This window comes from Chiloscyllium plagiosum, unplaced genomic scaffold (genome assembly GCF_037043375.1).
Source record: "Chiloscyllium plagiosum isolate Xiang-an unplaced genomic scaffold, Cpla_swu_hap1 HiC_scaffold_1, whole genome shotgun sequence".
NCBI classification, from domain to species: Eukaryota; Metazoa; Chordata; class Chondrichthyes; order Orectolobiformes; family Hemiscylliidae; genus Chiloscyllium; species Chiloscyllium plagiosum.
This window is the reverse complement of record NW_028270139.1, coordinates 110,338,043-110,353,128: the sequence shown is the minus strand read 5'-3', so window position 1 is coordinate 110,353,128 and position 15,086 is coordinate 110,338,043. Positions and strand designations below refer to the sequence as shown.

Here is a 15,086-nt window from a genome sequence, read left to right as displayed (position 1 = left end):
GGGAAAAATATAAAAAAGACCTAAGGTGCATCTTTTTCATGCAGAGTGTGGTGCGTGTGTGGAATGAGCCGCCAGAGGAAGTGGTGAAGGCTGGTACAATTGCAACATTTAAGAGGCATTTGGATGGGTATATGAATAGGAAGGGTTTGGAGGGATATGGGCCGGGTGCTGGCAGGTGGGACTAGATTGGGTTGGGATATCTGGTTGGCGTGGACAGGTTGGACTGAAGGGTCTGTTTCCATGCTGTACATCTCTGACTCTCATTGGTTAGATCAGGGCCAAGCATTTTTTTTTCTTAAAAAAACAAAGTAGTCTTGGAAGGTGACATCTCTGGTAAAGGTCCGCATTTGCCCTTCCGAATTGTCCTTGAGACACTCATTTGTGAGTGCTGACTTGACCGGACCGTTTATAGAATACTAAAACTCAGGGATTATTTCCCTGAGGTTTTGACTGGTGTAGTTTTTCAAAGGGGAAAAAAAAGGAACAGTGACTGAATACTACTGTCATTCCAAAAGATAACACAATATACAACAGAGAATCATAGCATATTGATCATGCTGGTTTTTATCCTCCTGTCAAGTAATCTTTCAATCTACATCTGTGTAACTACCAGTTCCTTCCTCCCTCGAGCCTGTCTAATTTCTCCTTAAATGCATTTATATAATTTGCCTTGTAGTTATTATCATCAAATTTTGGTAAAGGAATTTAGGTTTGCGATTGAAATGTCTGTGACTCTTAGCCTGAAGTTAGGTTCTTCCATAAAAGGAGTCCGGATCCACTCTGTGTCAAACCTTCCATAATTTTAAAGGTCATCTGTCTTTTTCCAGGAGAAAAGAGACGAGCCTATCATTCCTACCCTGATAAGTATACCCATGCATGCCTGCCCTGTGATTCCCTCTGCACCCAAAAGTGCCTCCATAACTTTTTTATAGTATGGGGTGATCAGAACTGCATGTGGCACTCGTGTGGTTTGATATAGGTTGAGCATAACTTGCTACGATTTTATTGTATCCCTCTAGAAATTGAGCCTAATGCTTGGTCTCCTTTTTGAAATGACCTTATTAACATGTTAAGGAATTTAGACTTTGAGATCCTGTTGTTCCTTTACCTCTCCTAGACTTGCATATCCCAAGTTACCTGACTACCCTGTTGTTCCTACCTGCCTGTTTTGAACTTTGTTTGCCAATTAGTTGCGTATTCTGCAAGTTTTAGCGACCTTCTGCCATTGGTTGCAGTCGTCTTCAGTATTAATTACCTTCCCCGTTTTCGCATTCATGAATTTAGATTTTTGACTTCAGCATTGAATTTTTACTGTTCAGAATTACATTCAATGATCGCAGTTCAGATCCTTATCTGACACTACTTCCCACTTTCTGCCACTGTTTATTCATATACTCTGTCTTCTGCCATAAAGCCAGCTGGCAATCTGTTCTGCCACTTGTCCCCTCGGTCCATGGTTTCTGAGCTTAATAATCTCTAATGTTCTGGTGGAATTATTCATGGGTGAATGTTGTCACTGACCATGTATCTAAAAATTAATCTAACAAAAAAAAACTAAAATAGGAAGTGTTATTACATTTGTACAGTGTGTTGGTGAGACTGCACTTTGAGTACAGTGTACGGTTATAATCGTCTTGAAAGGATATACTTGCATTCATCTGGTGAAGGAAGGGTTTGTCACATGAGGAAAGGTTGAGCAGATTAGGTCCGTACTCACTGGAGTTTAGAAGGGTGAGCAGAGATCTTAAAGCAAATAAGATTCTGAAGTGTAGCTGCTACGTGATGTTTCCCCCTAATAGAGCAGATTAGAACTGGGGGACACAGCTCAAGGATAGGAGGTCTCCATTTTAAGATGGAGGTGAGGATTTGTTGTGTTTCTTATTAAGTCTCTCTTCAACATCATTCCTTCCAGGAATGATTAATTTGTATATTTAGTTGTGAAGGTGATGAGCAGTTTTTATTGAGAAGGGTGTTATGAAATTGTGGACTTAAGACAGGCCTGTTGGATTGCAGGGTCAGAAAAGATAATAGATTCCACCATCATCCTCTGTGAGCAAGAGGGACGAGAAAATGAGCTTTGTTTTAAAATGAAATTTTAAACTTGTCTCTCGAAGCCTGCAGTGCAGCTGAATTTGTTTTTATTCTTGGAATGTGATTATCACTGGCAAGATTAACATTTGTTGCACCTTCTTAACTGTCCTGGAGTTGCCACCTTATCAAGGGAAATTAGGGATGGCATGTGTACAGTTCTGATATGTTTAAGTGGAAACTGTGAACTGATCAGGAGGCATGAAAACAAATATGTCACCAAAAACCTAACAATCATCTCAACAAGTGACTGAATGCAAAGGAACATTTAGCAGGAACAATTTCATTAAGTGAACTTGCATTTTAATAAATTCTAGTGGATACCAGTTAAAATTAAATGTTTTCACTTCATTACTGGAGGGAGAGGGGACATGTTTGTCTGCTGAGCTATAGCCAATGCTCATGCTTAGGTTAGCTGGGGAGATGGCTAAGTGTGTGGTGCAGAGTGATGCCACCTGCATGGGTTCAACCTCTGTGCTGTCTGTGGTAGTTCAGTGGTCTGCCTCTTGCCTTATCCTTTACTTAATATGGGTTGATGCCCCTTGAGCCAAGAAACCAATTGAGTCTCTCTTGCTTGCCAGTGATCCTTCAGATCATTCTTGGTCTTTTTTATGAAAAAGCAGAGGCTTGGAATCTTGCAGTGAGTAACTCTATCTCCTGACTCTCCAAAGCCAGTCTACCATCTACAAGTGTGATGACATCTTCTCCACTTGCCTGCATGAGTGCAGCTCCAGCAACCCTCAAGAAGCTTGACACCATCCAGGACAAAGCAGCCTGCCAACATTCCCCAACATCCCCTCCCTCCATCACTGATGCTCAGCACCAGCAGTGCCATCCACAAGGTGGACTGCACTAATTCACTGAAGCTCTTCAGACAGCACCTTTTGAACCATGACCGTACCATCTAGAAGGACAAGGGCAGGAACGACACTCACCACCCGGACTTGAGAATATATTGCTGTTCCTTTAGTGTTGCTAGCTTAAAATTCTAGAACCTCCCTCCCTTAATGCATTATTAAGAAGGTAGCTCACCAAGATCTCCTCAAGGGTAACTAGGGACAGGCAGTAAATGCTGGCCCAGTCAGCAACACCCACATCTCGTAAGTGAATCTTTTAAAAATTAAGCTATCATTCAGGTTTTTGTTATTTGATGTCTTTGTAAAATTCTTCTCTCTGTTTGCTGAGTCAACACCCTCCTGTTTACAGTAGTCTAAAAATCAGGTCAAGGGTACAAATTGTAACCTGCGTGAATAGTTTCCTGATATTTGGCTCAGAAGATTGTAGAACCATGATGTAGTTTCCCTGACTCTGCTCCCCAGCCCCAGCTGTCTGATGCCTGTTTCACTGCACCAAGCAGGAATACATTTGGTCTGAGTTTCCAATAGTTAAACTTGCCCTAAGCTCCAGATATCCTCTAGAATTTTGTTTATTTTTCTAAATTCTTGTAGTTTTTTTCCCTGTGTTTTGCTTTTTGTAACTCATTCATTAATTGGTTTAATATTGTACAGAGACGACTATGAAACAACACTCAGTTAGAAGCCTACTACACTCCCAGTTCAATAATTTCACACACATCGCGACATCAAATATTTCTGCCTCCAGTTCCATGTTCACTTTTTCCATCAGGACTCCTACCCATCTCTGAGGACGCCTTCTACCTCCAACATACTGCATCCACTTGGACACCCCATACCGGTCTGTTACCCATCCTCAATCTCTTTATCTCCAACTGCTGCCATAATGTTGACCGGCTCAACCAGTCCACCCCCTCACGCTTGCGAAATGCTGCCATCCACTCCATCCGCTCCAACCCCAACTGTAGCATGAAACCAGCGGACGGCAGTTTGTTGTGGGGGGTCGGGAAACGGGGTGGGTGGGTGGCAGTGGTAGTTTGGCACACTGATCTGTACACTGCTGAAGCCAGATACCACCTCGTACTGCCCCCCACGAACACAACCTCATCTCCCATCACAAAACCATCATCTCCCAGACCATCCACAACCTCATCACCTCAGGGGATTTTCCATCCACAGCCTCTAACCTCATAGTCCTGGATCTGCGCACCACCCGGTTCTACCTGTTACCCAAAATTCACAAACCTGACTGCCCCGGTCAACCCAACGTCTCAGCTTGCTCCTGCCCCACCGAGCTTTGTTCCTCATACCTTGATACCGCCCTGTCTCCCTTTGGTGCAGGAACTCCTGTCATTCATTCAGGACACCACCCACACCCTCCACTTCCTCTATGACTTTCAGTTCCCAGCCCTCAATACCTCATCTTCACCATGGACATCCAGTCCCAGTACACGTCCACCTGCCATGACAAAGGCCTCCAAACTCACTCACTCTCCCTCTTCCGCTGACCCAAACAGTAACCCTCCATCGACATTCATTTGATTGACTGAACTGGTCCTCGCCCTCAACAACTTCTCTTTCGAATCCTCTCCCTTCAAACCAAAGGGATAGCCATCAGCACTTGCATGGGTGCCAGCTGTGCCTGCCTCTTCGGGCACATGGAACACTCTATCTTTCACAATTACACTGGCACCTTTCCTTACCTTTTCCTCCGCTACATTGACTGTATCGGTGCCACCTCATGATCCCATGAGGAGGTTGAACAGTTCATCAACTTCAACAGCTACCACTCTGACTTCAAGTTCATCTGGGCTATCGCAGACCCCTCTCTTCCCTTTCTGAACCCCTCCATCTCCTTTTTAGGCATCCAACTCAACACTGACATGTATTTGAAACCAACTGACTCCCACAGCTATCTAGACTACACCTTCTCCCACCCGCCCTCCTGTAAAAACACTAGCCCTTCCTCCAAATTCCTCCGTGTCTCACTAGGAGCACTTCACTCCAGAGTATCCTAGATGTCCACCTATTTCAAGGACAGCTATTTCCCCTCCTACGGGGTCCACAATGCCATCCAGCGCATCTCCTCCACTTCCCACACCTCTGCCCTTGAACCTCACCCCTCTAACCAGTTCAGAACCACCTGATCATTACCTTCCACCCCACCTATCTCCAGATGCAACGCATTATCCTCTGCCATTTCTGTCACTTACAGTCAGACCACACCACCAGAGATATATATTTTCCTCCCCACCCCTATCTGCATTCCCCAGAGACCATTCCCTCAGCAACTCCCTCATTAGGTCCCCACCCTCCACTCCTAGAACCTTCCCCTGCCAGTGCAAGAGGTGTAAAACCTCTGGCCACACCTCCCTGCTCCCCTCCATCCAAAGCCCCAAAGCATCCTTCCTAATCAGGCAGAGACTTTACTGAACATCCAAACACCTCATCTGCTCTGTCAGTTGCTCTCGATGTGGTCTCCTGTCTGCTGGGGAGACAGGACGCCAACTTGTGGAATGTTTCAGAGAACATCTCTGGGACACGCGCACTAAACAACCCCACTGCCCTGTGGCCGACCATTTCAACACTCCTTCTCACTCCGCCAAGGGCATGCAAGTCCAACGACTCCTCCACCAAGTCCAAACCATTCAAAGCCTGGGGGAAGAACCCTTCATCTTCTGCCTTGGAACACTCCAACACAGCATTAACGTCCATTTCACCAGTTTCCTCATCTACACCTCTTTTTCCACCCCCACCCCGCCCCCCAAAACCTTATCCCAGATCCAATCCTCCAACTAGGCACCGCCCTCTTGAACTGTCTTACTTGTCCATCTTCCTTCCCACCTATCTGCTGCACCCTCTCCTCTGACCTATCACAATCACCCCTCCCCCACCTTCATCTACTTATTGTATTACAAGCTACATTACCCCGAGCCCCACCTCCTTCCTATTTATCTCTCCGCCCCCTTGGTGCCCACCCCACACATTTGGGCTTATGCACAAAAGGTCGACTCTCTTGCTCCTCGGATGCTGCTTGACCTGCTGTGCTTTTCCAGCACCATAATCTGTTACTGTTAATTTTATGCTGTTTGCATTTGAAAAGGAGGGGGGGTGGGTATTGGATTTGTTCAATTTAATTTTAAATTGCATGGGTTCTCTGAAACGTTCCACAAGTTGTTCTGTTGAATCTGTGCCAGCCAAGCAAGAAAAATCCATCTTAATCCCAGTGAGCAGCTTGAGGCTTATAGATCTGTAGGTTATAGCATTGCAAGTACTTATCAAAGTGTTCTTTCTAAATGCGATGCGAGTTACTGCCACTACTCCTTTCAAGATTCCCAGACCCTTCTAATACCCACTGAATTAGCCGACTATAAATTAACGGCTACATTTTGCATAAAACAGAAGGACAAGATAAAGTGGGCAATTCAACGTTTCGAACTTGTTCCCACGCACCCCCCCCCCCCCCCCCCCCCCCCATCATGGGTGATCACCTCTCAACCTTAACTCCACTTTCCTGCTCATTCCTCACTCCTTCAACCCCATTTTAAATTTATTCAGTTCTGATATGTCAATTCTTCCTCCTCTTTTGTTTTTTAATCTCCCACACCTTATACTAAAACTATGACCTCTCATTCTAGATTGTTCACAAGGAGAACCATCTGCTCTGTCTATTTTGGCAATCCTCTTTAGCATTTTGCCTCAATCAGATCTCCTCTCATTTCTTCTGAAGTCTCCCATGTATGCTGTAAACAGCTCAATCTCTCCTCCGTAAGACAAGCACTTCATCTTTTGGATTAATTTAGTGAACCTTCTCTGAACTACCTCTAATGTAATTGCATTCTTCCTCAAATAAGAGGACCAAAACTGTATGCAGTCCTCCAAATGCAGTCTTGTGAATGCCCCAGTTGAAGCTTCTGAACTTTTATGCTCCATTCCTTCAGCAATAAATGCCAATATTCCATTTGCCTTCCATGTTACCTGATGTACCTGCATAGTAACGTTCTGCGAATCAAGCACAGGAGCACCCAGATCTGACCCACAGCATTTTGAAATTTCTCTTCAGTTAGCTAATAATTTGCCTTTCTGTTCTTCTGATCAAAACTGATAATTTTTGTGTTTTTGCACTTGAGATTTTAGCCCCGTTTTCATAACTATCCATATCCATCTGTATGTTTATTCATTAAAACAATTGTAAAACTCACCTACCATATTTGTGTAAGATTTCTCTACCAATAGTAAATTAACAAACTTTCTGTAATATCTCCTGTTGTGTAAAATCCTTTTCTTTACCTGCTATGCCTTGCCACAGCCACTATTTCTCTGCTCATGAGAGTAAAATGGTGTTTTTTGAGTTGTAACTTAACTTGCGTAGGATATTAATTAGCCTTTTGAATCAAAGCATGTTAAAATGATAGCAAGTAAAATGGAAAAATGTATTTCTGTTTATACACTAAGCATTATCATCCAGTTGCAGGAAAATCGACATTTCGGGCAAAAGCCCTTCATCGATTTTTTTTTTCCTGCTCCTCTGATGCTGACTGACTTGCTGTGCTTTTCCAGCACGACTCTGATCTAAAGTCTGGTTTCCAGCATCTGCAGTCCTCACTTTTGCCTATCATTATCCAGTTATCATTATTTGTTTTGGTTCTTGCTTAGAATGCTTAGAAACTTAAATGCAAAGAGATCTGTTTAGTTAGGTCACTACAATTGCTCTTAAATCCTGGGTTTATTCTCTTTTTGCTGTTTTTGGTGGCCAAGAGATGATGGCGCAAAAGACAAAGTGGATGCTGTAATTATTAACCTTGGAGGTGGAAAATTGTGAAAGCATTATATGCCATTAAAATTCAAGATTAGAAATCACCACCACCTTGAGGGCTGTTGAAGATTGGTATGGTCAGAAAAATGCCTGTGATCCACACATCCCATGGACAAATTTAAAAATTCAGCTCTCATTTCTTTGTCTTATTTCGCTGTCTAGCTGATCTCCCATATTTGGACATTGCTCAAGCTAAGTTTTAGGGGTGGCATGGTGGCTCAGTGGTTAGCACTGCTGCCTCACAGCACCAGGGACGTGGGTTTGATTCCAGTCTCTGGTGACTGTATGGAGTTTGCACATTCTCCCTGTGACAACATGGGTTTACTCTGGTGCTCTGGTTTCCTCCCACGGTCCAAAGATGTGCAGATCATGTGAATTGGCCATGTTAATTGCCCATACTATGAAGTGCATTAGTCAGGGCTTAATGCAGGGTAGGGGGGTGGGCCTGGGTGGTTTATTCTTCGGAGGGTTAGTGTGGAGTTGTTGGGCTGAAGGATCTGTTTCCATACTGTACAGAATCTAATAAAAAAAAACCAGTTCAGTTCTGTAATACATTTAATAGAATCTCTGCAATGTGGGAGCAGGCCATTTAGCCTTTTGAGTCCACACTGACCCTTCAAAGAGCATCCCACCCTATCACTATGACCCTTCATTTTCCATGGCTAATCCACATAATCTACCCATCCCTGGATACTATGGGTAATTTAGCATGGCCAATCCACCTAACCTGCATACCTTTCGGAGGGAAATAGAGCACTCAGAGGAAACCCATGCAGACATTGGGAGAATTTGCAAACTCCAAACATTCCCCTGAGGGTGGAATCGAACGCAAGTCTCTGGTGCTGTGAGGCTGCAGTGCTAACAACTGAGCCTTTATGCCACTATTTATAGAATACCATTGCTGCTGCTTTTCTCTGCATGTGGTAATTTGTACATTTAACAAAATGAAAAAGGAAAGGGTGTTCAAATGTATAGGTTGATTTGTACAAGGTAAAACTAACTGACTTTAAGCAAAGCAAATCCATGCTAGTTGGGCAGAATATCTGGAGACTAGAAGCTGTGTTGAATTCATCTTGTTGGATTAATGCTTTTTTCTTGTACTAATGCTTTAAAGATATCAATGTTTAAGTAGATTTTGTTTTCATTTTAGCATCAGTCCTACTGGTTTTATTTAAAATAATTGTAGCAGTCTTTGGCTTGCCTTTGTACTGATAAGAATGCCCTGTTGTAATATATGCTGTAACTGTAAATTTTGCCCATTGTTTGTGGTGCAGTTGAACTGAATCTTAACCACTGGACCATTTAGTGATTAGCACAGTGAAATAATCCCTCTAAATGAAGGTGATGCAAAGCAGGGCATTAATGCAGAGGAAAAAAAGATTAATGTTTGCATCCTTGGGATTGAAAGATTTACTGAGTTTATAAATTACATTGATCCAGTGTGCTTCAGAGTTTTTCTCTCTTTCTCTCTCAATTTTCTCTCTTTTTCTCTGTCAATTATCCCTCAGTCCGACTCAAAAGTCAAACTCGATGGAACAGCTGTGGGTTTGTGTACCTCATGAATAACACCCTGTACTTGTAGACCATATTAATTTCAAAGGATTGCAGAGGAACAAAGTTTACTGCTTAAAACTTTCTCAAAGCTATTTTCCAAATACTGTGTTTCATTAGACTATTCTTTTTTTAACTTGAAGTGCTTTTCTTGGTACGTATGTGTTTTGTTACTTTGTTCTTTCATGTGAATGGTTTAAACCTGTTATCCAGGTGATCTGTTCCACATGACTAACACCACTCTCTCTTCTTTCAATTTGCTGTCACTGATGCTGTTTCAATAGAGCGCTTCCGTCAGGAGGTAGCGAGAAATCGTCTCCTCAGTAGTGAACTGAGGGTTGTCCTGAATGAACTTAACAACTGACTTTCTTTAATCTGAAGACTTGTCAAAAAGCCTGCTCTCTGTTGTCTTGCCTGATTTTTTTTTTTAAATGAATGTTAACCCTTCTTTCTGTTCCATACCTACACATAGCTTTGTTTGCATGTCTCTTCATATGAAAGTTTTAATGTGCATAGATATTTAATCTCACATGATTTGCAGAAAGATTTGGATTAATTCTGCCTTTGTCAACTTGTGTTTTTCTTGAATGCAATACTATTCCCAGCACAGTGAATGTAGATGTGGTACAGGAAATAAAATGGAAACTAGCCACCACTAGTCATAACTTTTTAAAAAAATAACAAAATCAATGTATTTGGGTGGTTTACTTACATTAGCTGTAAAATTTATCCTAATTCAGTGCATTTTGCACAACGCTCAATGTGTTGTGTAAAATGCATACACGATATAAATACTGCATTTTAAATCTAGTTTACATCTGGGAAATCAAGGAGTAACAAAAGTGTATATACTGTCTAGCTTAAATGTTTTAGCTCAATCACAACTTCATTTAGACTATAGAGTTGGGGGTAGTGGCGATATAATGCTATATTTGCGGAGGGTAACCTTGTATGGTGCATTAAAGGGGAAGAAATGAGTTGGAGGAGAATTCTTGAGGTACAAACTAAGTTAAATTTGAAAAGTTTTAAAATGCTATATTGGAGTTGGCAAATTCATAATTAAGCAAATGAATGTTGTAATGTTGAAAATGTTTTAAAGTTGTTAAATTAATCCGTGTGTGTGTGTAATGAAATGGTGGTTTACATTATTGATTTTGCAACAGTTCAGTTAAAATTAGACATAAATGAAGACTGTTCAGTTTTTATTTAAATTCTAAATTCTCATTTTTCTTTTTCCATGAACCAATAGAAAAACTGGCCCAAGCAAAAGAAGAGAATGTGGGCATTCATCAGGTGCTTGAGCAGACTCTAGTGGATCTGAGCCACTTATAATAATTCTAACTGGGGGAAAAATAAAGCTTTACATGCCACAAGTGCCCATGGTACAACAGCGTCTTCTGTGTAAACACTGCAAATCACCAGCCAAGGGGTGAAACACAACATGGGGTTTAGAACAACAAATTAATATAGGCTCAACATTTGTATTGAATCCAATAAATTTCATGGGGGATGTCTTTTGTTCAAACCTTTAACTGCAGCATTGGAACGTTTTATTTTCTCTTATTGACTGCTCTGCCCTCTCCATTCCAGTGAACTGGGCAGACCTTGACATTTATGCCATAAACATGATAGCTGTTTAACTGTGTATTAGCTTTTTCTTTTTGTTCTCTGTTTGATGGCCTTCCAATCTTGGCAAGCTTTGATTTTTGAGTCGGATTTAAAGCATAGTATTTTGATCTGAAGAGCTGTCACCAAAAGTGGATGTACTGAGACATCTCTGACTTTATGCTGGATAACATTATGGAAAAGTCAAAAGATTGCACACCACTTTTGCTCCACCCCCCACAACCCCCAGAGTTTTATTCTGCTGCAGTTTAGAAGTCTGTGGCTTTTGGTTAGCTTATTGAAAGTTGTTTGTCTCAATTTGAAACATGGATAAACTCAAAGCTTGTAAGGATGTTACAAAGGCCTGATTTCTGATATCGGGACCACACTGGCAATTGTTGATGGACATTGTCATTGTGTCATTCTGACCCAAGGTTACTATTTGTAACATATGATGGAAAATCACTAGATATCTCTACTGAGAAATCTAATGACATGCAATTTTTTTTTGATAAATTGGAAATGCCACCATGACATTGTAAGCCTTTTATACCCTTAAAAAATCGGCTTGTGAAAATATGTACATTTTTGTCACAGATTTAAAGGTCTTGAGCACAGAATGGGAGTTTTAACAAGCATTTACCCTTCTGTTATGTAACTGTTCCTTCTCCCTATGAATGTCCTTGGAATTCAACTTTATCCTATGCAATTATCTGTGTAAGCTCTTTATTTGTACGGTTTATTAAACTTTGGAATAAAATTGTCTTGTGTGGTGTTTTTAAAATCACGAGCATGCTGTCTCCTGGAAATCATTCAAACAACATCTCACTGAGGACAGGTACCCATTTTCTTCATCCTGCAGCTTTCATTCTTTTCCTGTTGTGATGGATTGGATGGCAGGTTCCAGCAGTCACTAATTGTGCTTTAGGGCCAGGTAGGAGCCATGGCTGTTGATTCCTAATGAGCCATACAAAGTGAGTTCAAGCTTTCATTTGTATCAGAGTCCCGAGTCTCATTTATGGCACAGAAGGTGATAATTAACCAGATAGTTGAAAGTGGAGTGTCTGATTGTACATTCAGGCATTTTTTTTCCCATATTTAAAACAAGGTTTTATTTTTGTGACTTCTGTTATTTTCCTCTGGAAGCATTCGGTTCCGATGCTGTGGAGTTCCACCTTCCCATTTTGGCGAATGTCTTTGAGTTGAATGTACAGATGACTATTCCATTTAAAATAAACTCTTGCTTCTATTGAGCTAAACAAGAAAAGCACAAATAGGTAATGGCAGCATTAAATCACCAAATCTATTTTCAGCCAGTTATAAGGAGAAAAGATGACTCTTCATTGATACCATACTTGCCACCAGTAAAAGTAACAGATTCAAATCACCAAATCAATCATGAAGTTCCCTCAACCACACAGTCCATAGCCACTATTTTCAAAAACCAAACATTAAAAATAAATTATACAGAAACATACAGACCTCACACCTTGCATGTCTTTGAGGCACCTTGTTATTCATTGAAGCTAATCTTAACACTAATGCTTTCACCAATAACAAAGAACAGTACAGTGCAGGAATAGGCCCTTCAGTCTCCCAAGCCTGCACCAACATTTGCCTTTCAAGATGAAAAGCCTTATGCCTCTGCTGTCCATATATTCCTCTTCCCCTATTCATGTATCTATCAAGGTGCTATTATATCACCTCTAGGTATTTACCACCCTTTTTTTAAAAAAAATCCTTTAAACTTTTACCATAAACCTATGTTCCCCATATAATTAACATTTCCACCCTGGGAGAAAGACTCCAACTATCCATGTCTCTCCTCATTTTGTAAATCCTCATTTTGTAAAACCTCTATCGTGTCATCCTCTCAATCTTTGATATTCAAGTGAAAACAAACCAAGTTTGTCAGATCTCTCATGCCTAATATCCTTCAAGCCAGGCAACATCCTGACAAACCTTTTCTATACCATCTCAAAGCCTCCACAATCTTCTGGTAGTGTGAAGACCAGAACCATAGACAAAATTCCAAATGTGGCCTAACTATAAAGCTCCGTACAGCTGCAACATGACTTGCCAATTTTTTTTAATATTCTTATGCCCCAACCAGTGAAGTGAGCATGCCAAATGCCTTCTTGACCACCTTATCCACTGTGTTGCCACTTTCAGGGAATTGTGGACCTGTACCCCTAGATCCCTCTGTTTATGCTACTTTAAGGTTCTGCTATTTACTCTATACTTCCCTCTTGCATTCGATCTCCCAAAATGCATCACCTTGTATTTATCTGGATTAAATTCCACCTGCCATCCCTGCACCCAACTTGCCAGCCAATCTATAACTTGCTGTATCCTCTGGCAATCCTCTGTGTACACAACACCCCAAATCTTTGTGGTGTCTGCAGACTTACTAATCAGACCACCTACGTTCTCAATTATTTCCATGGACTGCAAATTTCTTATTAACCAGCATCTATGGGACCAGGTTGCTCAAATATTCTGGATAACTAAAGTCCACTGATGTAAAAACACACACCAAGTAATAGAAACCTAATGCAGAGGGTATACACAATACTGTTATATACAGCTTAATTCACATAATAATGCAACTTTATTAAAAATAAAGTTTACTGGCAGAGAGCCTTCTAACTCTCCTCTGATGTCGTGGCAGATTGAGATATTTGCAGAGCAATTGAATCAACTGTTGATATTTCATGTGACTATTGAACAAGTGTATTTACGTTGATAAATTCAGGCTATAATTGGGCAGAATCATACAGTAAGCTTTGCAGTATTTGAGATATAATTTTTGCCACTTTATTGATGAGTGCTGGTTCATAAGGAGCTGGTTGAAACCATTTGTTGTATATATGCAGCACAGTGACTCAGCGGTTAGTACTGTTGTTTCTCAGTGCCAGGGACCCAGGTTCAATTCCAGCCCTGGGTGACTGTAGATTCTACTTGTGTCTGCGTGAGTTTCCTCTGGGTGTTCTGGTTTCCTCCCACAGTCCAAAGATGTGCAGGCTTAGGAGGATTGACCGTGCTAAATTGTCCATAATGTCCAGGCGTCTGCATTCTAGGTGGATTAGCCATGGGCAATGTAGGGTTATAAGGATAGCATGGAGGTAATTGGTTTGGGTGAATGCTGTTTGGAGGGTTGTTGGGGACCTGATGGGCCAAAAGACTCCTTCCAAATTAGGGATTCAGTGTTTAAAAAATACCAGGGGTCCCAGCACTAATCCCTGAATAACACCAGTGATCACAAACATCCAGTCAGATAAACACCCTTCCACAACTACACTCCATTTTCTATGACAAAGCCAGGTCTGTATCCATCTTAGCAGCTCACTGCAGATCTTGTAACTTCACCTTTTGTCAGCCTGAAATGAGGGACATTGTCAAAGGCCTTGCTAAAGTCAATATAGATAACATCTACCACCCTTCACTCATCAATCATTTTGTGCCCAACTCTTCTGCCTTTACATTGAATACTGCATTAGTGCAGCATCCTGCACCCAGGCTGAACTGGAGCAGTTCATCAACTTCACCCACGATTTCCACCCTGCCGTTAAATTCACTTGGTCCATAACTGACACCTCCCTCCTCTTTCTTGACCTCCATTTCTATCATTGGCAATTGACTACAGAAGGACGTTTACCATAAACCCACAGACTCCCATAACTACTCGGTCTACACCTCTTCCCACTCAGTATCCTGAAAGAACTCCATCGCGTTCCCCCATCTTTTCTGCCTCTGCTGCATCTCAAATGAGGAAATATTCCACTCCCAAGCATCCTAGATGTCAACCTATTTTGAACAATGTGCTTTTCCCCTATCATCCAGATAGCCCCACCACACCACCTCCATTCCCTGTTCTACTGCTCCTATCTCCCACCTACCATCCAACGTATCATTTTCAAACATTTCCACCAAGAACATCTTCCCCTTCCTACCCCTCTCTGATTTCCACAAGTACCATTCCCTTTGACAGCCCTTGCTTTGCACCAATCTCCCCACAAAACTTCAGGTACCTTCCCCTGCAACAGGAAAAGATGCAAAACCTCTCTCTCCTCCAATCTAGTTTGCTGCATCAGGTGCTCCCAATGTGGTCTTCTCTACGTCAGGGAGACCAAATGTAAACTCGGGACGTGTTTGGCTGAGCATCGCAGCTG

At 41.7% G+C, this 15,086-nt stretch overlaps 1 protein-coding gene across 5 annotated transcripts in view; it reads left to right on the top strand.

The window, feature by feature from the left end:
- LOC122548517 (tropomyosin alpha-4 chain-like) overlaps nt 1–11,674 on the top strand; it is a 108,387-nt gene extending 96,713 nt beyond the window's left edge. For 4 of the 5 annotated variants that reach the window (XM_087989778.1, XM_043687294.2, XM_087989788.1 and 1 more), the window contains one exon: nt 10,559–11,674. In XM_087989778.1, the coding sequence (XP_087845904.1) occupies nt 10,559–10,641 (83 nt within the window). In that variant the 3' untranslated portion in view covers nt 10,642–11,674. The other variant, XM_043687304.2, reaches the window with a different exon arrangement.
- Nucleotides 11,675–15,086: the final 3,412 nt, after the last annotated feature.